Source organism: Trichoderma gamsii (assembly GCF_001481775.2).
Source record: "Trichoderma gamsii strain T6085 chromosome Unknown Scaffold_40.2, whole genome shotgun sequence".
Lineage (NCBI taxonomy): Eukaryota > Fungi > Ascomycota > Sordariomycetes > Hypocreales > Hypocreaceae > Trichoderma > Trichoderma gamsii.
In genome coordinates this window covers 262,256-277,002 of record NW_020171377.1, presented here as the reverse complement: position 1 = coordinate 277,002, position 14,747 = coordinate 262,256, and the positions used below count along the sequence as shown (strand labels likewise).

At 50.2% G+C, this 14,747-nt stretch overlaps 5 protein-coding genes across 5 annotated transcripts; 2 read left to right on the top strand and 3 right to left on the bottom strand.

The window, feature by feature from the left end:
• Positions 1-2,226: 2,226 nt before the first annotated feature.
• On the top strand, positions 2,227-3,597 carry TGAM01_v208945 (hypothetical protein; the record flags this gene model as incomplete). The annotated part of the gene is made up of 1 exon (XM_018806915.1): positions 2,227-3,597. One exon carries the CDS (start codon positions 2,227-2,229, stop codon positions 3,595-3,597), a length of 1,371 nt encoding a protein of 456 aa, XP_018659805.1.
• A 643-nt stretch (positions 3,598-4,240) lies between these two features.
• TGAM01_v208944 (ATP-dependent RNA helicase DHX8) lies at positions 4,241-7,825 on the bottom strand (the record flags this gene model as incomplete). Its single annotated transcript, XM_018806916.2, has 1 exon — positions 4,241-7,825. The coding sequence occupies one exon, from the start codon at positions 7,823-7,825 to the stop codon at positions 4,241-4,243; it is 3,585 nt and encodes a 1,194-aa protein (XP_018659806.2).
• A 1,088-nt stretch (positions 7,826-8,913) lies between these two features.
• Positions 8,914-9,457, top strand: TGAM01_v208943 (hypothetical protein; the record flags this gene model as incomplete). The annotated part of the gene is made up of 2 exons (XM_018806917.1): positions 8,914-8,971; positions 9,054-9,457. 2 exons carry the CDS (start codon positions 8,914-8,916, stop codon positions 9,455-9,457), a joined length of 462 nt encoding a protein of 153 aa, XP_018659807.1.
• A 463-nt stretch (positions 9,458-9,920) lies between these two features.
• Positions 9,921-11,674, bottom strand: TGAM01_v208942 (hypothetical protein; the record flags this gene model as incomplete). The annotated part of the gene is made up of 4 exons (XM_018806918.1): positions 9,921-11,037; positions 11,108-11,125; positions 11,189-11,255; positions 11,311-11,674. 4 exons carry the CDS (start codon positions 11,672-11,674, stop codon positions 9,921-9,923), a joined length of 1,566 nt encoding a protein of 521 aa, XP_018659808.1.
• Positions 11,675-13,175: 1,501 nt separating this feature from the next.
• On the bottom strand, positions 13,176-13,727 carry TGAM01_v208941 (hypothetical protein; the record flags this gene model as incomplete). Its single annotated transcript, XM_018806919.1, has 1 exon — positions 13,176-13,727. One exon carries the CDS (start codon positions 13,725-13,727, stop codon positions 13,176-13,178), a length of 552 nt encoding a protein of 183 aa, XP_018659809.1.
• Between the last annotated feature and the right edge of the window lie 1,020 nt (positions 13,728-14,747).

The window sequence follows — 14,747 nt, the reverse complement described above, 5'->3', positions numbered from 1 at the left end:
CTGGCGAGAAACGGGAATCTTGGGGGCTACAGGACGGGAGCTACAGGGGCCTTTGCCAGCTGCCCTCGCTGGAATCATCCGCCGATTCCACTGCTGTGCCTGTGCTACCGGCAAATAATGGAGGCACTCCCCCTTGAGGTTAACAGCATAGATTCGGAGCAGGTAAAAAATGAAGCTTCTTCCATCCTCCATCACGCCCAACGCGGCACAGCCACTGTCCCAGCCAATGGCAGCAGTGAAGCGGCGCAATGCATGAAATCTGGTGAGGTGCATCGCCCGAGTCCCACGCGGGAGATGCACGCAATCAGTCGCTAACCAAGCAGATGCTAGCAAAGCGCGCCGGGTTGAGCCTCGAGAAATGGAAATCACGACGTGCATATGGCAGATTCCATGCGGCGATGCAGGGGTCGCAGCAGAGTCACCGAGAGCCTCTTGTTCACCTTGCCTGGAATCCTTTCGCTTTACTTCAGCTGCCATGACATCAACCGCCTTCAGCTTCATGACAACTGAAACACAGAGCTTGCGGTTACACCACCATGGAGGTCATGAGAGTTGCTCTTGTTCACACCTCGAGTCTCCGATGAGACTCTGTCTCTGCTTTTCTTCTTTTCCGCCCGCGTGATTCCTTTAGCACCGACATGTCCAACCACATCGTCGCTAATACGGCGTCAAACCGCGAAGCTACATGCCCAATACGTGTCAGCGCCAGAACCACAGCCACGTTCTCCATCCCACAGAACAGAGTCAACACGACACAGACCACGACGGGGGTCATCTGGGACTAGGAACCTCCCGGAGCGCCACGCGATAGTGTCACCACTGCCCGTGCGGCTGGAACGCAAGGATTTGATTGCTGCGCAAAGCTGGTCGGTGAGAGGCTGGCCAATGCGGCGCGATTCCACAGACCGCCACTGTCTCGCGACGCCAGCAGCCTAATCACGCCTAGGCACAGCAGTGAAAAGAAGAGAGACGTCTCAATCCGCCTGTGCCATGGTAAATGGCGCACTGAGAGAGAGCCCGCCGCAAGGGAGCCAGGCTACAAAGGCTGAGCCCTAGACAGCTACGTTAGCCGCTGACGCTTGCGGTTGTGAGGCTTGCTCAGCCCTCCCTTGCGAGCAAATCGAACATGGCCTGCTCACAAGCGCTCACTAACACTTGCGAGCGTGCAACAGCAGCGAATAAATTGCATTCAAGGACCCCCAAGTATGACGCAGTCTGATGTTGGCCGGTGATGTCTGGCATGCAGCCTGACACATGTCCAACCTGCCTGACAGCACAGCGTTGACGCGATATTCTTCTGAGGCTCTGAGCTCGCGAACCATGTAAGTGCCTTGGCTGCAAAGTACATTTCCAGATGTAATCGGCACCGCATTCTGTTCTGGTTAATGGCTATGCAAACTTTGCGTTTAACTACCCACAGGAAGGCCCAAGATACGAGAGATACTAAGTGCTTACCAACAACTCCAGCCATCCGTGTAAAAATAGCGTATAGACAATCTTAACGCCGTCGTATCGAATGTTCTATTTCTATCGAATCTATTTCCCCACTTTAGAACCCATTGATATTCGTACAAGTAGAATGAGCAAGAAGCAGAGCAGCTCGGCCTTATTCTGAGTTGTTTTCTATTTACATATCGGCGGCGTACATAAATAACCACTGCGATGGATTTCAGGATGAAACAAGGCCCGGATATTAAATATCTAGTCCATTGCTAAGCGAAGAAATGGTTTATAGTTGCAAGATGACAGTCATAAAATGCAATACGGTCCGCTATTTACATGCTGAGAATCAACTTGTCCCTTGTGCCCTTGTAGCTCTTATCGACTTCAGTGATGAACGACATATGTCTACAACAACCTTCATAGAATTATGTTCAAGACTATCAGCCCACTTTCAGTATAGAAGAAGATATATCGTCTCGTAGACGGCTTAGAATGGTACCTGGGCAACGTCGATTCAACTGCAAGTGCTGTTGACTGCTCTTGTATACCCGAGACCAGGCACGCCTACCTTGGCAATTCAAAGTTAATAAACATATATGCATACAAATAAACAACATGAAATAAATAGCCTGATGCTTTTGACACTTTTTATATTCACATCATTTTGTTTACATCTTTTAATGCACTTCCACAGTGCTCGACTATAATACTTTTGTTCATCTCAGTCACTTCCACTCGCTCAAACCATCTCCTTATACCTTCAACTCCACCGCCAATATCATCATGGATCACAATCCCTCCCCCCAAGATGCGGCTCATCTACGTGAAGCCATGGACGAGGACAATATACAAGACGCAGCTCCTCTAAACGAAGCCATGGATGAGGACAAGGACGATATATATCTAGCCGATGCAGACTCCGAGGGGAGTACCATGAAGATGGACTCTGTCACTTCCCCTGTCGAGAATAACGATCCGATGACACTTTCTGATGATAGCGTCGATTCTACCGTGGATCTTGATGGCGAAGGCTTCTTTCTTGGTAACGAAGCCAGGACCGTTTTCTACGGCGACCATGGATTTCTTCTCAGCAGCTCCGCGCATCGCAGGTCTCGGCGTCCTCCCCCTCGTAGGACTACTGAGCAACACAGTCCGCCCAATATTCCGCACAGCCGCTCATTCTCGAGTCAACAAAACAGCACAGTCAGTGGCCCAGCCAACAATGGATCCAATACCCTATCCAGTGTCCTATCCAAGGGTCTATCCATCGGTGCAGCTCAAGCCGACGATCTAGCCAATCGACTGGAAGGCAATAGACTCTCCTTCGGTATAAACAATGGCTTGCCAACTGTTCTCACCAACCGCGAATCCAGTCAACCCGTCGACCAACTCGGCGAGCAACTCAACGATCTGTCCATCAACCATCCCAGCGAGAACGAATCAAGCAACGAGAGCCACAAGGCCCCTTCCCACAGTGCGTCGGACAGCGGCTTTGATGAATACGGCATGGAACTCATCCGCTGGTTCAAACCCTCTCAAATCCAAGGCATCTCCCCTGATCAGCTTCTCGTCTACAACACCCGGAAGCAATTCTCCCACGTGCGGAAGCTCAAACCGCACAACTTCCCCTTCCTCCACGCGGGCGATACTTGGGTCGACGAAGGCACAATCTTCATCTCCATCGCAGCCCACGACCGAGGCGAGGACCACCTGCCAGTTGCCTGGAGCGTCCATTTCGGCCATGAGTCCAAATTCAACGTGTGGCGGCCCGTGAGGAGTGAGTTTCCGCACAACAAAAAGTCCGGTTGCATCTATGCGATGCAATGCGCTTTGGGGTTCGTTCACGTTAAAATCTTTCTGGAGGATTCAGATATCCATACCGTCATCATCAGAAACAGCTCGCCGTGGCTGACACGAGCAATGACTGGCGGTCTTGAGCTCTATAATTATGGCTACCACTTGCCCTGGCTCGATGGGCATCAGCTGTTGTACTTGCAAGATTTACGAAATCTGGTGAATGTCATGCAAAGCATGACGGATCACGGGACAAATCCCCTCAAGTTCAGGTTTTGGTGTGTTGAGCCCGAGGCCAACCGAGAGGCCATTGAGCTTGCGCTGCGGGTCTATGCGGGCTCGAGGAGTAGTCAGAAATAATATTGCCGTTGCAAAGATTAGCTTTTGGCGACTTTTGAGAGTACTTGAAAGCCTGCAAGACGTATCATAGCTTTCTTCACGTCGTTGTCGTCTTCATTGGCTGGAGTTGTTCGTTGGTTGGTATCATCACGGTTAGAAGTTGAAGGCGGGGAGGCATTCGATATATTCACCGCCAGTCTTTAAAGAATCAATATTAACAACAGCGGGAATACTTACCTGTTTGTATCAAGTTGGCTTATTTGGACAATGGGGGCGTGCTGGGACCATCATTTGGATTGTATAGGTACGAGTAGCGAGTTTTATCAACAGCGCAATCATGGTTTTAGCTTCATGTTACTCTTGCATTCTGATGGATAATAAATTTATTTACAGCCTCTAGCGTAATGCACTTACAATCTTGGCTATTACATAAATCAACCTCCTAGAGCATAAGCAACAAAGTTTTGAGAAATCATACATCTCAAGTGTCTTGAATTCTCGGCGTGATAGACTCATCTATGATACATCACAAACCACCCCTAGGAAACATCGCCAGTCTCTCTCATGTTTAAATCCAAAAGCCCACTTCCCATAACTCCACGCATTACATATGATATATAGCCACAGAGATATATTTTTCCCCAGTAAAAGCTGTTGTTCCAGTCTAACCCCATGTACCACCACCGCCACCTCTTCCACCCCTTTTCTGGGCACTAAGTCTCCAGTCATCCTCGCCCGCAAATTTATTATACAGTGGCTGAATCCTCTCAGCCTGTTTCCGCTTGCTCAGTCTATCCGTAGGCGCCACCTTGAAGAACGTCGGCGCCGCTTCCACCAGCCACTTTGGCTCGATGCTCGTCGTGCAGTGCATGTACTCCTTGGTCGTCAGCACGAGCGTATGGTAGATGATCCATTCCGCCTGCTTTCCAAACAGAGCGGAGCTAGGGTGAAGATACACCGGTGTGCCCTCCGTGAGAGTCTTGTAGCCCTCCTGGGGGTCCTTGCGCGCTGCGTTGCGGAAGAATCCCGTGCAGAGAGCTTGGCGGACCTTTTCTGTGCTGCGTCCACAGGATACAATGGGGTGTTTGTAGCGGTCCATGATCTTGACGAGCTGATCTCGGACATCCTTAGCCCGGCGCATGGATCGCGCCTGGATGAAGTTCTCGAAACACCAAGGGTTAGAATAGCCGCTGTGTTTCCAAGCATTATATACATTGAGGAGCGTCAGATGGTCTCCGTGCGGATCGTGAAACTTGGATTTCTTTTGATCAGCCTGCGACTGCTTCTCTTTGGGTCGATAAAATACGTTGGGCAAGTTCAGCATGGCGACAAGGCTCAGCATCTCGTCGGAACATTTATAGTCGACGGCGGCAATGAGCACTTTAGCCAGCGACGGCTCCATAGGGAAATCAGCCATCTTTCGGCCCAGACGAGTCAGCAGGCCTTCATCGTCCAGTGCGCTCAAGGCGTACAGTTCTTCCAAAGCTGTCAACATAGTGTTGATGGGAGGCGGGTCCATAAAGTCAAAATGCAATAGGTCATTGATTCCCATAGCCTTGAGCATCAAAATGGTGTGCGCCAAGTTTTGTCTCTGAATCTCAGGGATAGTTGTTGGCAACATTTCAGACTGGTAGGCAGCCTCTGTATACAGACGGAAACACTTGCCAGGGCCAGTTCGGCCGGCTCGACCAGCTCGCTGATTTGCTTGGGCCTGGGAGATGGGCGTGACGACCAGAGAATCCATTCCGAGCTTGGGGTCATACGCATTTTGCTTGACAAATCCAGGATCGACAACGTAGTAAATCTCGTCAATGGTGATGGAGGTCTCGGCGATATTCGTAGCAATGACAACCTTTCGACTTCCAGGAGGCGCTGGGTCGAAAATTCGGCTCTGCATCTCGCTAGGAAGCTGCGCATACACGGGCAGGATGAGCAAGTCTGGAACACTAGGCCCAAGAGCCTTCATTCTTTCGTACAAAATCTCGCATGACGTGTCGATTTCCTCCTGACCAGTCAAGAAGAGTAGAATGTCGCCCTTGGGCTCTGTCAGATGAATCTGCATCACTGTAACAAGCGCAGCGTCCAAGTAATCGGACTCGGGCTCGCGAGAGTATAAAATTTCGACGGGGAATGTTCGGCCCGGAATCGTGAAGATGGGGCATTCGTTGAAATAAGCAGAAAACTTATCAGCATCAAGGGTGGCTGAGGTGACAATAACTTTCATGTCCGGCCTCCTCTTCAGTGCCTTCTTGAGCAGCGCAAACAGAACATCTGTAGAAATCGTTCGCTCGTGTGCCTCGTCAAGCATAATGCAAGAGTATCGCTTCATGTCAGGGTCCATAAGAATCTCTCTCTCCAGCATGCCGTCTGTCATGTACTTGATTCTTGTAGCAGGACTGGTGCAGTCGTCGAAACGAACATTGTATCCAACTTCTTCGCCCAGTTTACAGCCAACCTCTTCCGCCACACGCTTCGCAACCGACATGGCGGCGACACGACGAGGTTGCGTACAGCCAATGATGCCATTTTCGGCGAATCCAGCCTCTGCCAGGTATTGGGTCAGTTGCGTCGTCTTTCCCGAGCCAGTCTCTCCGACAACGATCAAGATCTGGTTCTCTCGCACTGCTTTTATCAGTTGCGAGCGGAACGCAAAGACGGGCAGAGTTTCTCGCTGTTCCTTGATACTGAGATTTGTTCGCTTGCCCAGCGATTGTCCCTTGGGAATAACTGCCCTTTTCCATTCAGGCTCTTCATCCGGTTTGGCATTCATTCGTGCATTCCTTAGGTCGCTGGCAAACTTGCGTTTGTCGGGATCGGCCATCGGATCGTTCCATTGAGCCGATAAGCTCTCCTTTGATTCTTCCTTAGCAGCCTCTTCCGCCTCTTTCTGTTTGAGCTCCTTTCTCTCCTTGGCTAGTGATGTGCCGGCCATGGCAGCTCTGTTCATGGATCCATCAGGGGCTTTGACGACTCGAATTGGCGAAAGCTCAAGAGATTGCTTGGTCTGACCAGCCAAAAACGGCGGCTCTTCTTCTCGGACTTCAATGTCAATATCCTCCTCCAATTCCATTTCGCCGTCTCCACGCAGCGTTGCATTATAGTCCTCTTCGAGATCGGGATAATCTGACGCTTTGGCTACTCCCGAGGCAATAAGCTGTCGAATCTCCCAGCGTTCCGGTGAGGTCATTCTCTTCTTTTGTCGTCTAGGAGGGCCCAAGCTATCGCGAGGCATTGCTGGAGCACTGTCGACAAACCCGTTTCTTCCACCGCCACCAAGAGCCTCCATATTTGCGCCGGTTGTAAGTCGTGCTTGTGGTTGGAGATCCATGCCAGTCTCTTGGTCAACGTCCTTCATGGCTAATCCGATTTTGCGACCCTCGATGCTAATCACCTTCACCCAGACTTGCTGGCCGCTGGAGAGCAGATCGGAAGGATGGTTTACACGCTGACCAGAGACAATGCGAGAGATGTGAACCAGGCCATCGACCTTTCCTCTGACGTGATGCAAGTTGACAAAAGCGCCAAAATCCTTGATACCAGTGACATGGCCTTCGTAAATCTTGTTCAAAATGGGTTCGTCGTCCATTTCTGGTGCGGGAGCGCGGCGAAACTCGTCGTGGTCGTCGCCATCAAAATCGTCGTACTTCCGCCGACTTCGCGATTTTCTCGAATCCCGAAATCCATCCCGCCAGTCTTCATTTCCTTCATCAAGCGACCGCGACCGCGATCTGTGCTTGTCTCGCTTCCTTCGGTCTCGGGATCTTGATCTATGCCTCCGCGATCTCGAATCTCTACCCTCCTCGTCTGGACTTCTACTCCTTTTCCGAGATTTCTTCTCTTTTCTGGCTTTTCCCTCAAGCCCTTCTAGAAGCGCCAGTGTATCGTCGATAGCGTTCGCGCCGTCGTCGTAGCCGACTTGCTTGTCGGGCAAAGCAAGTCCGCCAAACACCTTTTCGTTCTCTTCAAACGTCCGGTGATGGTGCTCATTGTCGTGTGCAGCGCCATTCTGTCCTTTGAACTTGGGGTGCATGGCAACCACCAGACGATCTAGACTGTCCACCAGACTGGCAGGGAAGTCGGCATTGAGCCCGTCGAGCCTCTTGCGGAAGTCATCGCTGGAGGTGCTCTCGAGTCGCTGTGCGATGAGGAACTCGGCGAGCGTCTTGTCACTGATGCCGACATGGTTCTGCAGCTCGGATGTGACTTTTGAAACGAGGGACAGGAGCTCGAGATTCAAAAGGTCATCCATGCTTGCGGTTGGATGTCCTGCATGGAGCAGGATAGAATCGATAGAATGTCGAATATTGGCAGACGCGCTAGCGGCAAAGGCTGCTGCAAGTTGGAAAAGTCAAGGTCAACGCCATCTCACCGGGGGTAAATGTCGGGTATATCCGGTGAGGCTGCTTTACCGGATCTGTCTTGCAGCCGCTCTACCTGTTTCCTATCACTAGGTCTACATGGTTTTACTTGTTTATATCCTACAATATTAAATTGCATACCGCAAGCTCACAGATTACTTCATTAACTATCATTTCTTCTGAGCATGTGAAATTAAAGCATGATTGCTTCAAATAGACCAACCCCGTATATCAAACAGCAACCCAATTCATTCAGGGTACGGTAGCATTCGACCACACCTTGTTACGTTATTCGGTGCCCGTACTGCGTCCCGCCAACTCAAGTCTTTGCCGTGTGCGGCAATAGGCTGTCGTGCATTATCCTGCTGATGGATCACACCACCTCCGTAATAGTCAAGGTGGTATGTATGACTCAGTGGAGAGATCCATCCGAACAGGTGGTAGTCATGAAACAAAGCAACCAAATTCAAAGGATAAGACAATTCAGAATACGATAATATCTGTGTCTACATCAACTTAACCAGCGACTAAGAACATACCATCACCATCACCATCATTCAATATCCAGGCAGCTACAAAGACTCATTTCAGATCCAGATGCGCAGTTATCCACCTACCCTGTAGACCATCGCCAAGCCGCATTTTCGAGGCCGCCAATCCCACCCTTCTGTCAATTGCTCAACCCCCACAACTCCTCCCTAACCAGCCAATCATCTCCGCCACAGCCAGCCCCAGCATTACGCAACCTTATCAATAAGCAGCGAACCCAGCGTCATCATCCGTCACCAGCCCACTTCGCGCCTTTATCCATCTCGTCTGGTAGGGCCACAAACAACTTCCAGCCTCTATCTGCTTGTTTATTATTTGTCGAATCCATCTACACTGTTGAGTTTATCTCGACTCTAAATTGTACCACTTCAAAACACACACATCGCTACTACTTTTCGATATCTACGCCGTCTCCTCTTCAACGACCACCATGTGTTCAACCGACATCTTCCTCGGCATCCTAGCCATTCTCTTCCCCCCGCTGCCTGGTATGTCATATGTCATACTTCCAAGAAGACGATAATCTTCCATGCTGTGACCGACATCATTTATACTGACGTTTTTAAATAGTCTGGGTCAAGCGCGGCCTCTGTGGCGCCGACTCCCTCATCAACATCTGCCTCTGCATCCTCGGCTTCCTCCCAGGCCTCCTCCACGCCTGGTACATCATCGCAAAGTACCCCGAGCCCGCCTACGAATACGAGGCCATCCCCAACGACCGCGAAGGCGGCCGAGTCACATATGTTTACGTCCAGCCCCATGGCCCTCACTTCCAGCCACCAAAGCCCCAGGGCTCCTCAAACAATTTGAACTATGGCACCGCTTCCAACCAGAACTCTTCGCCCCAGCCCCAGCCTCAACAGCAGGGCGTGGCGCACTCTGGAGAGGGCAGCTCGAACGCCGAGAACCAAGGCGTTCCTCCTTCGTACGCCGAGGTTGTTGCCGGCGACCACAAGGTCCAGACGCAGGACTAGAGACTGGTCTCGTGATCTATGTTTGGTAGACAGAGTTTTGCGGCCATCCCAACTTGCAAGACTGCCGAACAATATTGGCAGATAAAGATACAGATACCAAGGCGGCAGCGTGAATGAGACTATGCTACACAGGAGATTTGCCGAGATGGTGGGGACGAAGATGATAATGTATTGCCCTTTGAGCTACTACGTGTTACCTCTTTCTTTTTCTTGAGTAGCTTTAAAGGCGTTGGAATTACTGGCGTGTTACGTATGACTGAGACAATGGATTTGAACTCTTTCTGTTTTTCTTCATTGTCCCTCTGGTGTTTTCATTGATGCTTTCCTTAGGCTGTTATAAGAACAATAATATCATTCAACAATGTTCAAGAGACGGCATCATGTGGCACCTCTAATAACCGTTTATTTGACTCCTGTACGAAGGAACGCTAGCTAATATCTGCAATTAATCTGTCTTGTAGACCTAATCTTCAACTGCCTGGTTGTCCTCTATGGAAGGATCGCGAATAGATGGCGCAGGACGATCATTCTCGCGCGGGGGCTTGAAGCCTCTCATCAGTTCCTGGGGCAGAAACGTGTAGAAGGATGGGACGATGTTGCGAATACTCCTGACAAAATTGATTCCACCTCCAATCTCACCAATCTCCAGTGTCATCTTCATGCCTGGCCTGAGGTTTTCCAGAATGTTTTGCTCAAAATACAGCTCAATATTCCTTGTTGCCAGAGGATGCGGCGTGTCTGGATGGACCCATCCGTCTTCGATAACAGCTTGCCTGAGTGTAATTGTGCCAATAGGCGCGAGAGGGAGATTTGGTGTACCCTCTTCGGTCATAATTCGGAGGCAATTGAACCGGTCAATGGTTCCTTCACTGGGAGGAGTTACTCTTACTACCTCTGCTGTGCACTCGTATTGTTCGCGAAGCGTAGCACGGTGGTCAGAGAGATACTCAAATGGCGCCGTATCTTCAAGCATGGCGATGCATGAATAGAAAACCGACTTTGGTTCAAATCCAGGATGCACCTTGAATAGGTGAAAAGCCCAGGCGCCGGTATCGGGCGTGGAGAAGAGTTCAGTAGCAGCCAGGTTGATGAGCCCCGGAAGCGCCGTCTGCAGAGCGTTTAACATTGGCCATTCTTCTCTGGCTGCTTGGCAGATCTTCATTGCTCCCTTCACATCCTCCTCATACTCGGGGCAGACATCGTGATGAAGGATGTAGCGGAGGAAGTTTTCCACCACGTCTATTGCCTCCTCCAGCGGGCCGCTTTGAAGGCCAGTCAAGGGTATGATAGTCGTAGAGAAGAAGCCTGCTACCACGCTTGAGAAGTCCACGACCCATTTCGTTGCGTCTCCGTCATAGAATCGTTCGCCTGCTGAAGAGCCTTCGTGGATTACATGCCTGGTTGTAGCTTCTTTACGCTGTGCGGCCGTGAGCAGCTTGAGCTCCTTTGGATCGAGCCCATTGTATGCTCCCGGGGATGTATCTACGCCGCCAAGGAAAAGGTACTCGTCAAAGAAGAGAATTTTGTTGTGCTGGAGACGACGACGAGAGCGATAACGCTGGATACACGACTGCATTCGCCTGGACGATGATGTGTTAGTTTAGCTGTGTCAAGACAGGGAGGAATAAAGCGTTGAGTTGTTGGTCATACTTTTCAAAAGGAATGTCTCTATGGGACCGAGTTAGCTAGACATGTCATCGACGCTCCAATGACCTTGTGGCAAACACATACGGATGATAAATCTCTTGTTTCTCCTCCAGAGCTTCTGCGGGAGTCATAGGCGGATCCGCATAATACTCTATTGTCGTTCAGCATCAAGCGTTTTCGGCGGGTTAGAGACTGGGATGCCGTACCTTCAAATCCATTGCCCCGGTTTCTGGGCAGCGCTGTTGGGCCTCGGGCCGCAGTTCCCCTCCTTTTATTCTTCTTCTTTGCAGCAGATATGGGCTGGGGAGCGCTGCTTTGACCAGCTTCGCCGGCTCCATCCTCATCATCACCATCCTCAGCGCCGTCGTCATCCTCTGAGAAACTGCTGCTGGAGAACAACGGAATCAAACTATCGTCGATCACGGCATCAAGATATGCTATTTCAGCGGCATTGTTGACCGGAGTTGCGGCGGCGGCCGACCCAGATGACCTCTCAGAAGGCGACTCAGGCGTCTCAGCCTCAGAAGGCGTCTCGGGCGTCTCCGATAGCGAAGGCGTGAGCATCGACATGGTCACTCAGCGATTTTGGCACATCAAGAGGGTGTGGGAAGATGATGAAGAAGAGGAAATATCATCAACTGGGAAGCAAAGATAACATCAGCCAGTTTATTGCCTGAGGAAACAAAGGAGCTGTGGAAAGTGAAATCAACAAAACTCGAGCCGAGTGCAAGTGTTGGCAGGTGCACAGAGGCTGGGCGGTAGCACACACTGACACTGCCTTTATGTGAAATAAGGCATAGGAACATCTGTTCGCCTTGTGGCTGATGCAAGAAAATCTGTAAATGTAGTTGAAATAAATTATCTATCAATGCTCTGCATTATATTGATCCGAGGGTGGCAGAGATATGCAGTCAAGATACACCACCGAAGGCCTGTAGCGGAGCATATATGCAAGTATCCTCTTACAGCCAAGATAGGATAGCGACTTGTGATTGAAGCACTGAATAACTGGCAGTATTCGAGACGGGAATGTGCAGTAGCACACACATTGGAAGGCAACAGTTGGGCACAGGTAGTTTCATTTTTTTTTTCTTATGGGTGATGCGTTGTATCATTTGGCTGGGCACCTGGGTATGCACGAGTATCGGGAAAAGCCATAAAGATTTTCAGCAAGGCGAGGTGTAATAGAAACTACATGATCAACTGTTAGAAGCTATTTCGAACAATAATATGCCTGTTTCATGCAAAATAGCTGAAACTGAAGTCAATATATCCTGCTCCACTTGGCGATAGCTTCATTTCTGGCGTTTTGGAGACTCGCAAACACGCTCGCTCATCTACAGTCCAAAATGTCATAGAAACATAAGCACCTGTAATTGGAGGAATGTTTGTTTGGCTCGCGAATCGAAGCAATGTAATTCATGTCATTATTGGTCATGTCCTCCCCTCATAAAGTTGGATACAAGCTCCAGAGGCGCCCGCCACATGAAAAGTAACTCGCCGGGCAACTTTATGTCAAGAATGCTCACCTTGTGGTAATCTAATCTAGTTTAAAGCTCGTAAATCTCAATGACATGCCATTCTTTCACTTTCGAGATTAAACGACTTAAGCCTTTTAGACATGAGCTTAATTGACTATTTTTACACTTCCATGATGACACAGGCTCATATACGAACTCGTGTGATGTAACTCTGAATAAGCAAGTCACGGAATGATGCGATCAGTTTTAGAAATTGCGTAAATAATCTGTTTTTTGAGCTCTTCACTTCAGCTATGTAACCATTGATCACCCATACACTTTTGTAAATATCAGTGACTTGAGCGGTCAATTAAAAGTAACGCCGTCGTGTGTCTCCGGTGGACAGGTATTATTGATAAAACAAAAAGCACACCAAAGCACACCAATTAATTAGTAGGTAGGTCCATTATGCGTAAATTCTCTTTTTGTATCTGGACAAGCAAAACCCTTTACATCCACATCCTCATTTCCCACTCCATATTATTAGGTCCTCCAACGAATATGTAAACAAGGAGTCGTAGTAGTGAACAAGGAAATATGGTGAGATTGCTTTACAGCATCAACATAGCGGCGGCAGCACCGATGATGGGAGCCAGCAGCTTGGCATCAGCGGTGGGAGCAATAGCCAGGCCGGTGGAAGAGGTGGTGGTGAAAGTGACAGTAGAGGCAGGGCGAGTGCTTCCCCGGACAGTGGTGGGAGCAATGGTGGTCTGGCTGTTGGTGGTTCCGGGGATGGTCGTAGGGGGGATGGTGGTGCCGGACTCCACGGAGGTGACGGTGGTGCTGACGGGGCCGGTGCTGGTGCTGCTGCCAGAAGCGGCAGTTGAGGCGCTGGAGGCAGCAGATGAAGCAGAGGCGGCAGCAGAAGAGGCAGAAGAGGCAGCAGACGAGGCAGCAGAGGCAGCGGAAGAGGCGGCGCTTTCGACGCTGCTGGCCACGGAAGAGGCAGCAGAAGCAATGCTGGAGGCAATGGAGCTACCGGCAGCAGCGGCAGATGAGACGGCGGCAGAGGCAGAGGCAGCGGCGCCGGTGTTGGTGGACTGGCCAAGAGCCTCTCCGGAGAGGAGACCGAGGGCAATAACAGCGAGAGTGTTGACCTTCATTTTGATGGTTTGGTGTTTTAAACGATTGAGTCTTGTTTGTCAAAGAAAGAAGAGCAACAAAGGTATGTAAGGATGTAAGTCGACGCTGGGACGAACAGATTATATGGTATATATGGGCCTGTGGAGAGAAGGGGGTGAGTTGTAGGATCAAAACAGAGGGAGGCCATGAGCCCTTTAAAACGATCAAAAACCCCCCCCGGGCGAATTTCTCTCCCTTATCCCAAACGAGAACAAAAGTCATGCAACAGCCACAGCTGGAGGATCCACGGGGAGCAAGAGTGACGAGAGAAGAAGCCCAAACACACAGTGTTGACGTAGGCAAGGGGGGCGCTGCTTGGGGGAACGTCTTGGTTACTTGGACAGCCAGACAAACATAATCACACCACGGAGTACCTTGTTAGTATTGCGGAGTGTCTGTAGATCCATTGGACGCACACGGACATGGATCGATACATCTGGTACGTAAACATTACTTGTTAGACTGCCAATTCGCCCGCTGGCCCCTACTGTGTACATGCCTACACGAACAAAAAAAAAGCACGAAGCCGTCAGAAAGGCACCTCGAGTCTCGCACACAACACAGATGGTGTGCGGCAGAATGTTCCTACAGGGATTAATTCCCGGTGGCGTTACTACCGATCGGCGCTGAGCGTTACGCGGAGGAGACAAGGCACTGTAATGGTGACGTATCCTCCGGCAGACCGGCTGGCTGGCGTTGCATTGGGCATAATACAAATCGGAGAGAATCCGTTTTTTTGGGATCTTGGCAAGTGGTTTTCTCTGTTACAGCTAGGAGTTTTTGCTTATTTGAAACTGGCATGGCATCTTAATGAGAGTCAATGACTTTATAGCTGGTCATGGAATGCGTCAAGTGCCGTCCCGTTTAGGCAATTGGCCCAACTTGGCAACAGGGGGGTAGCATTGGCATCGTCGATCTCGCCTCAAGCACAGCCCGCTGAACAGAGACCGAAAAGAAAGAAAAACACGCGAAAAAAAAAAGAAAAGTACACAAGCCAACGG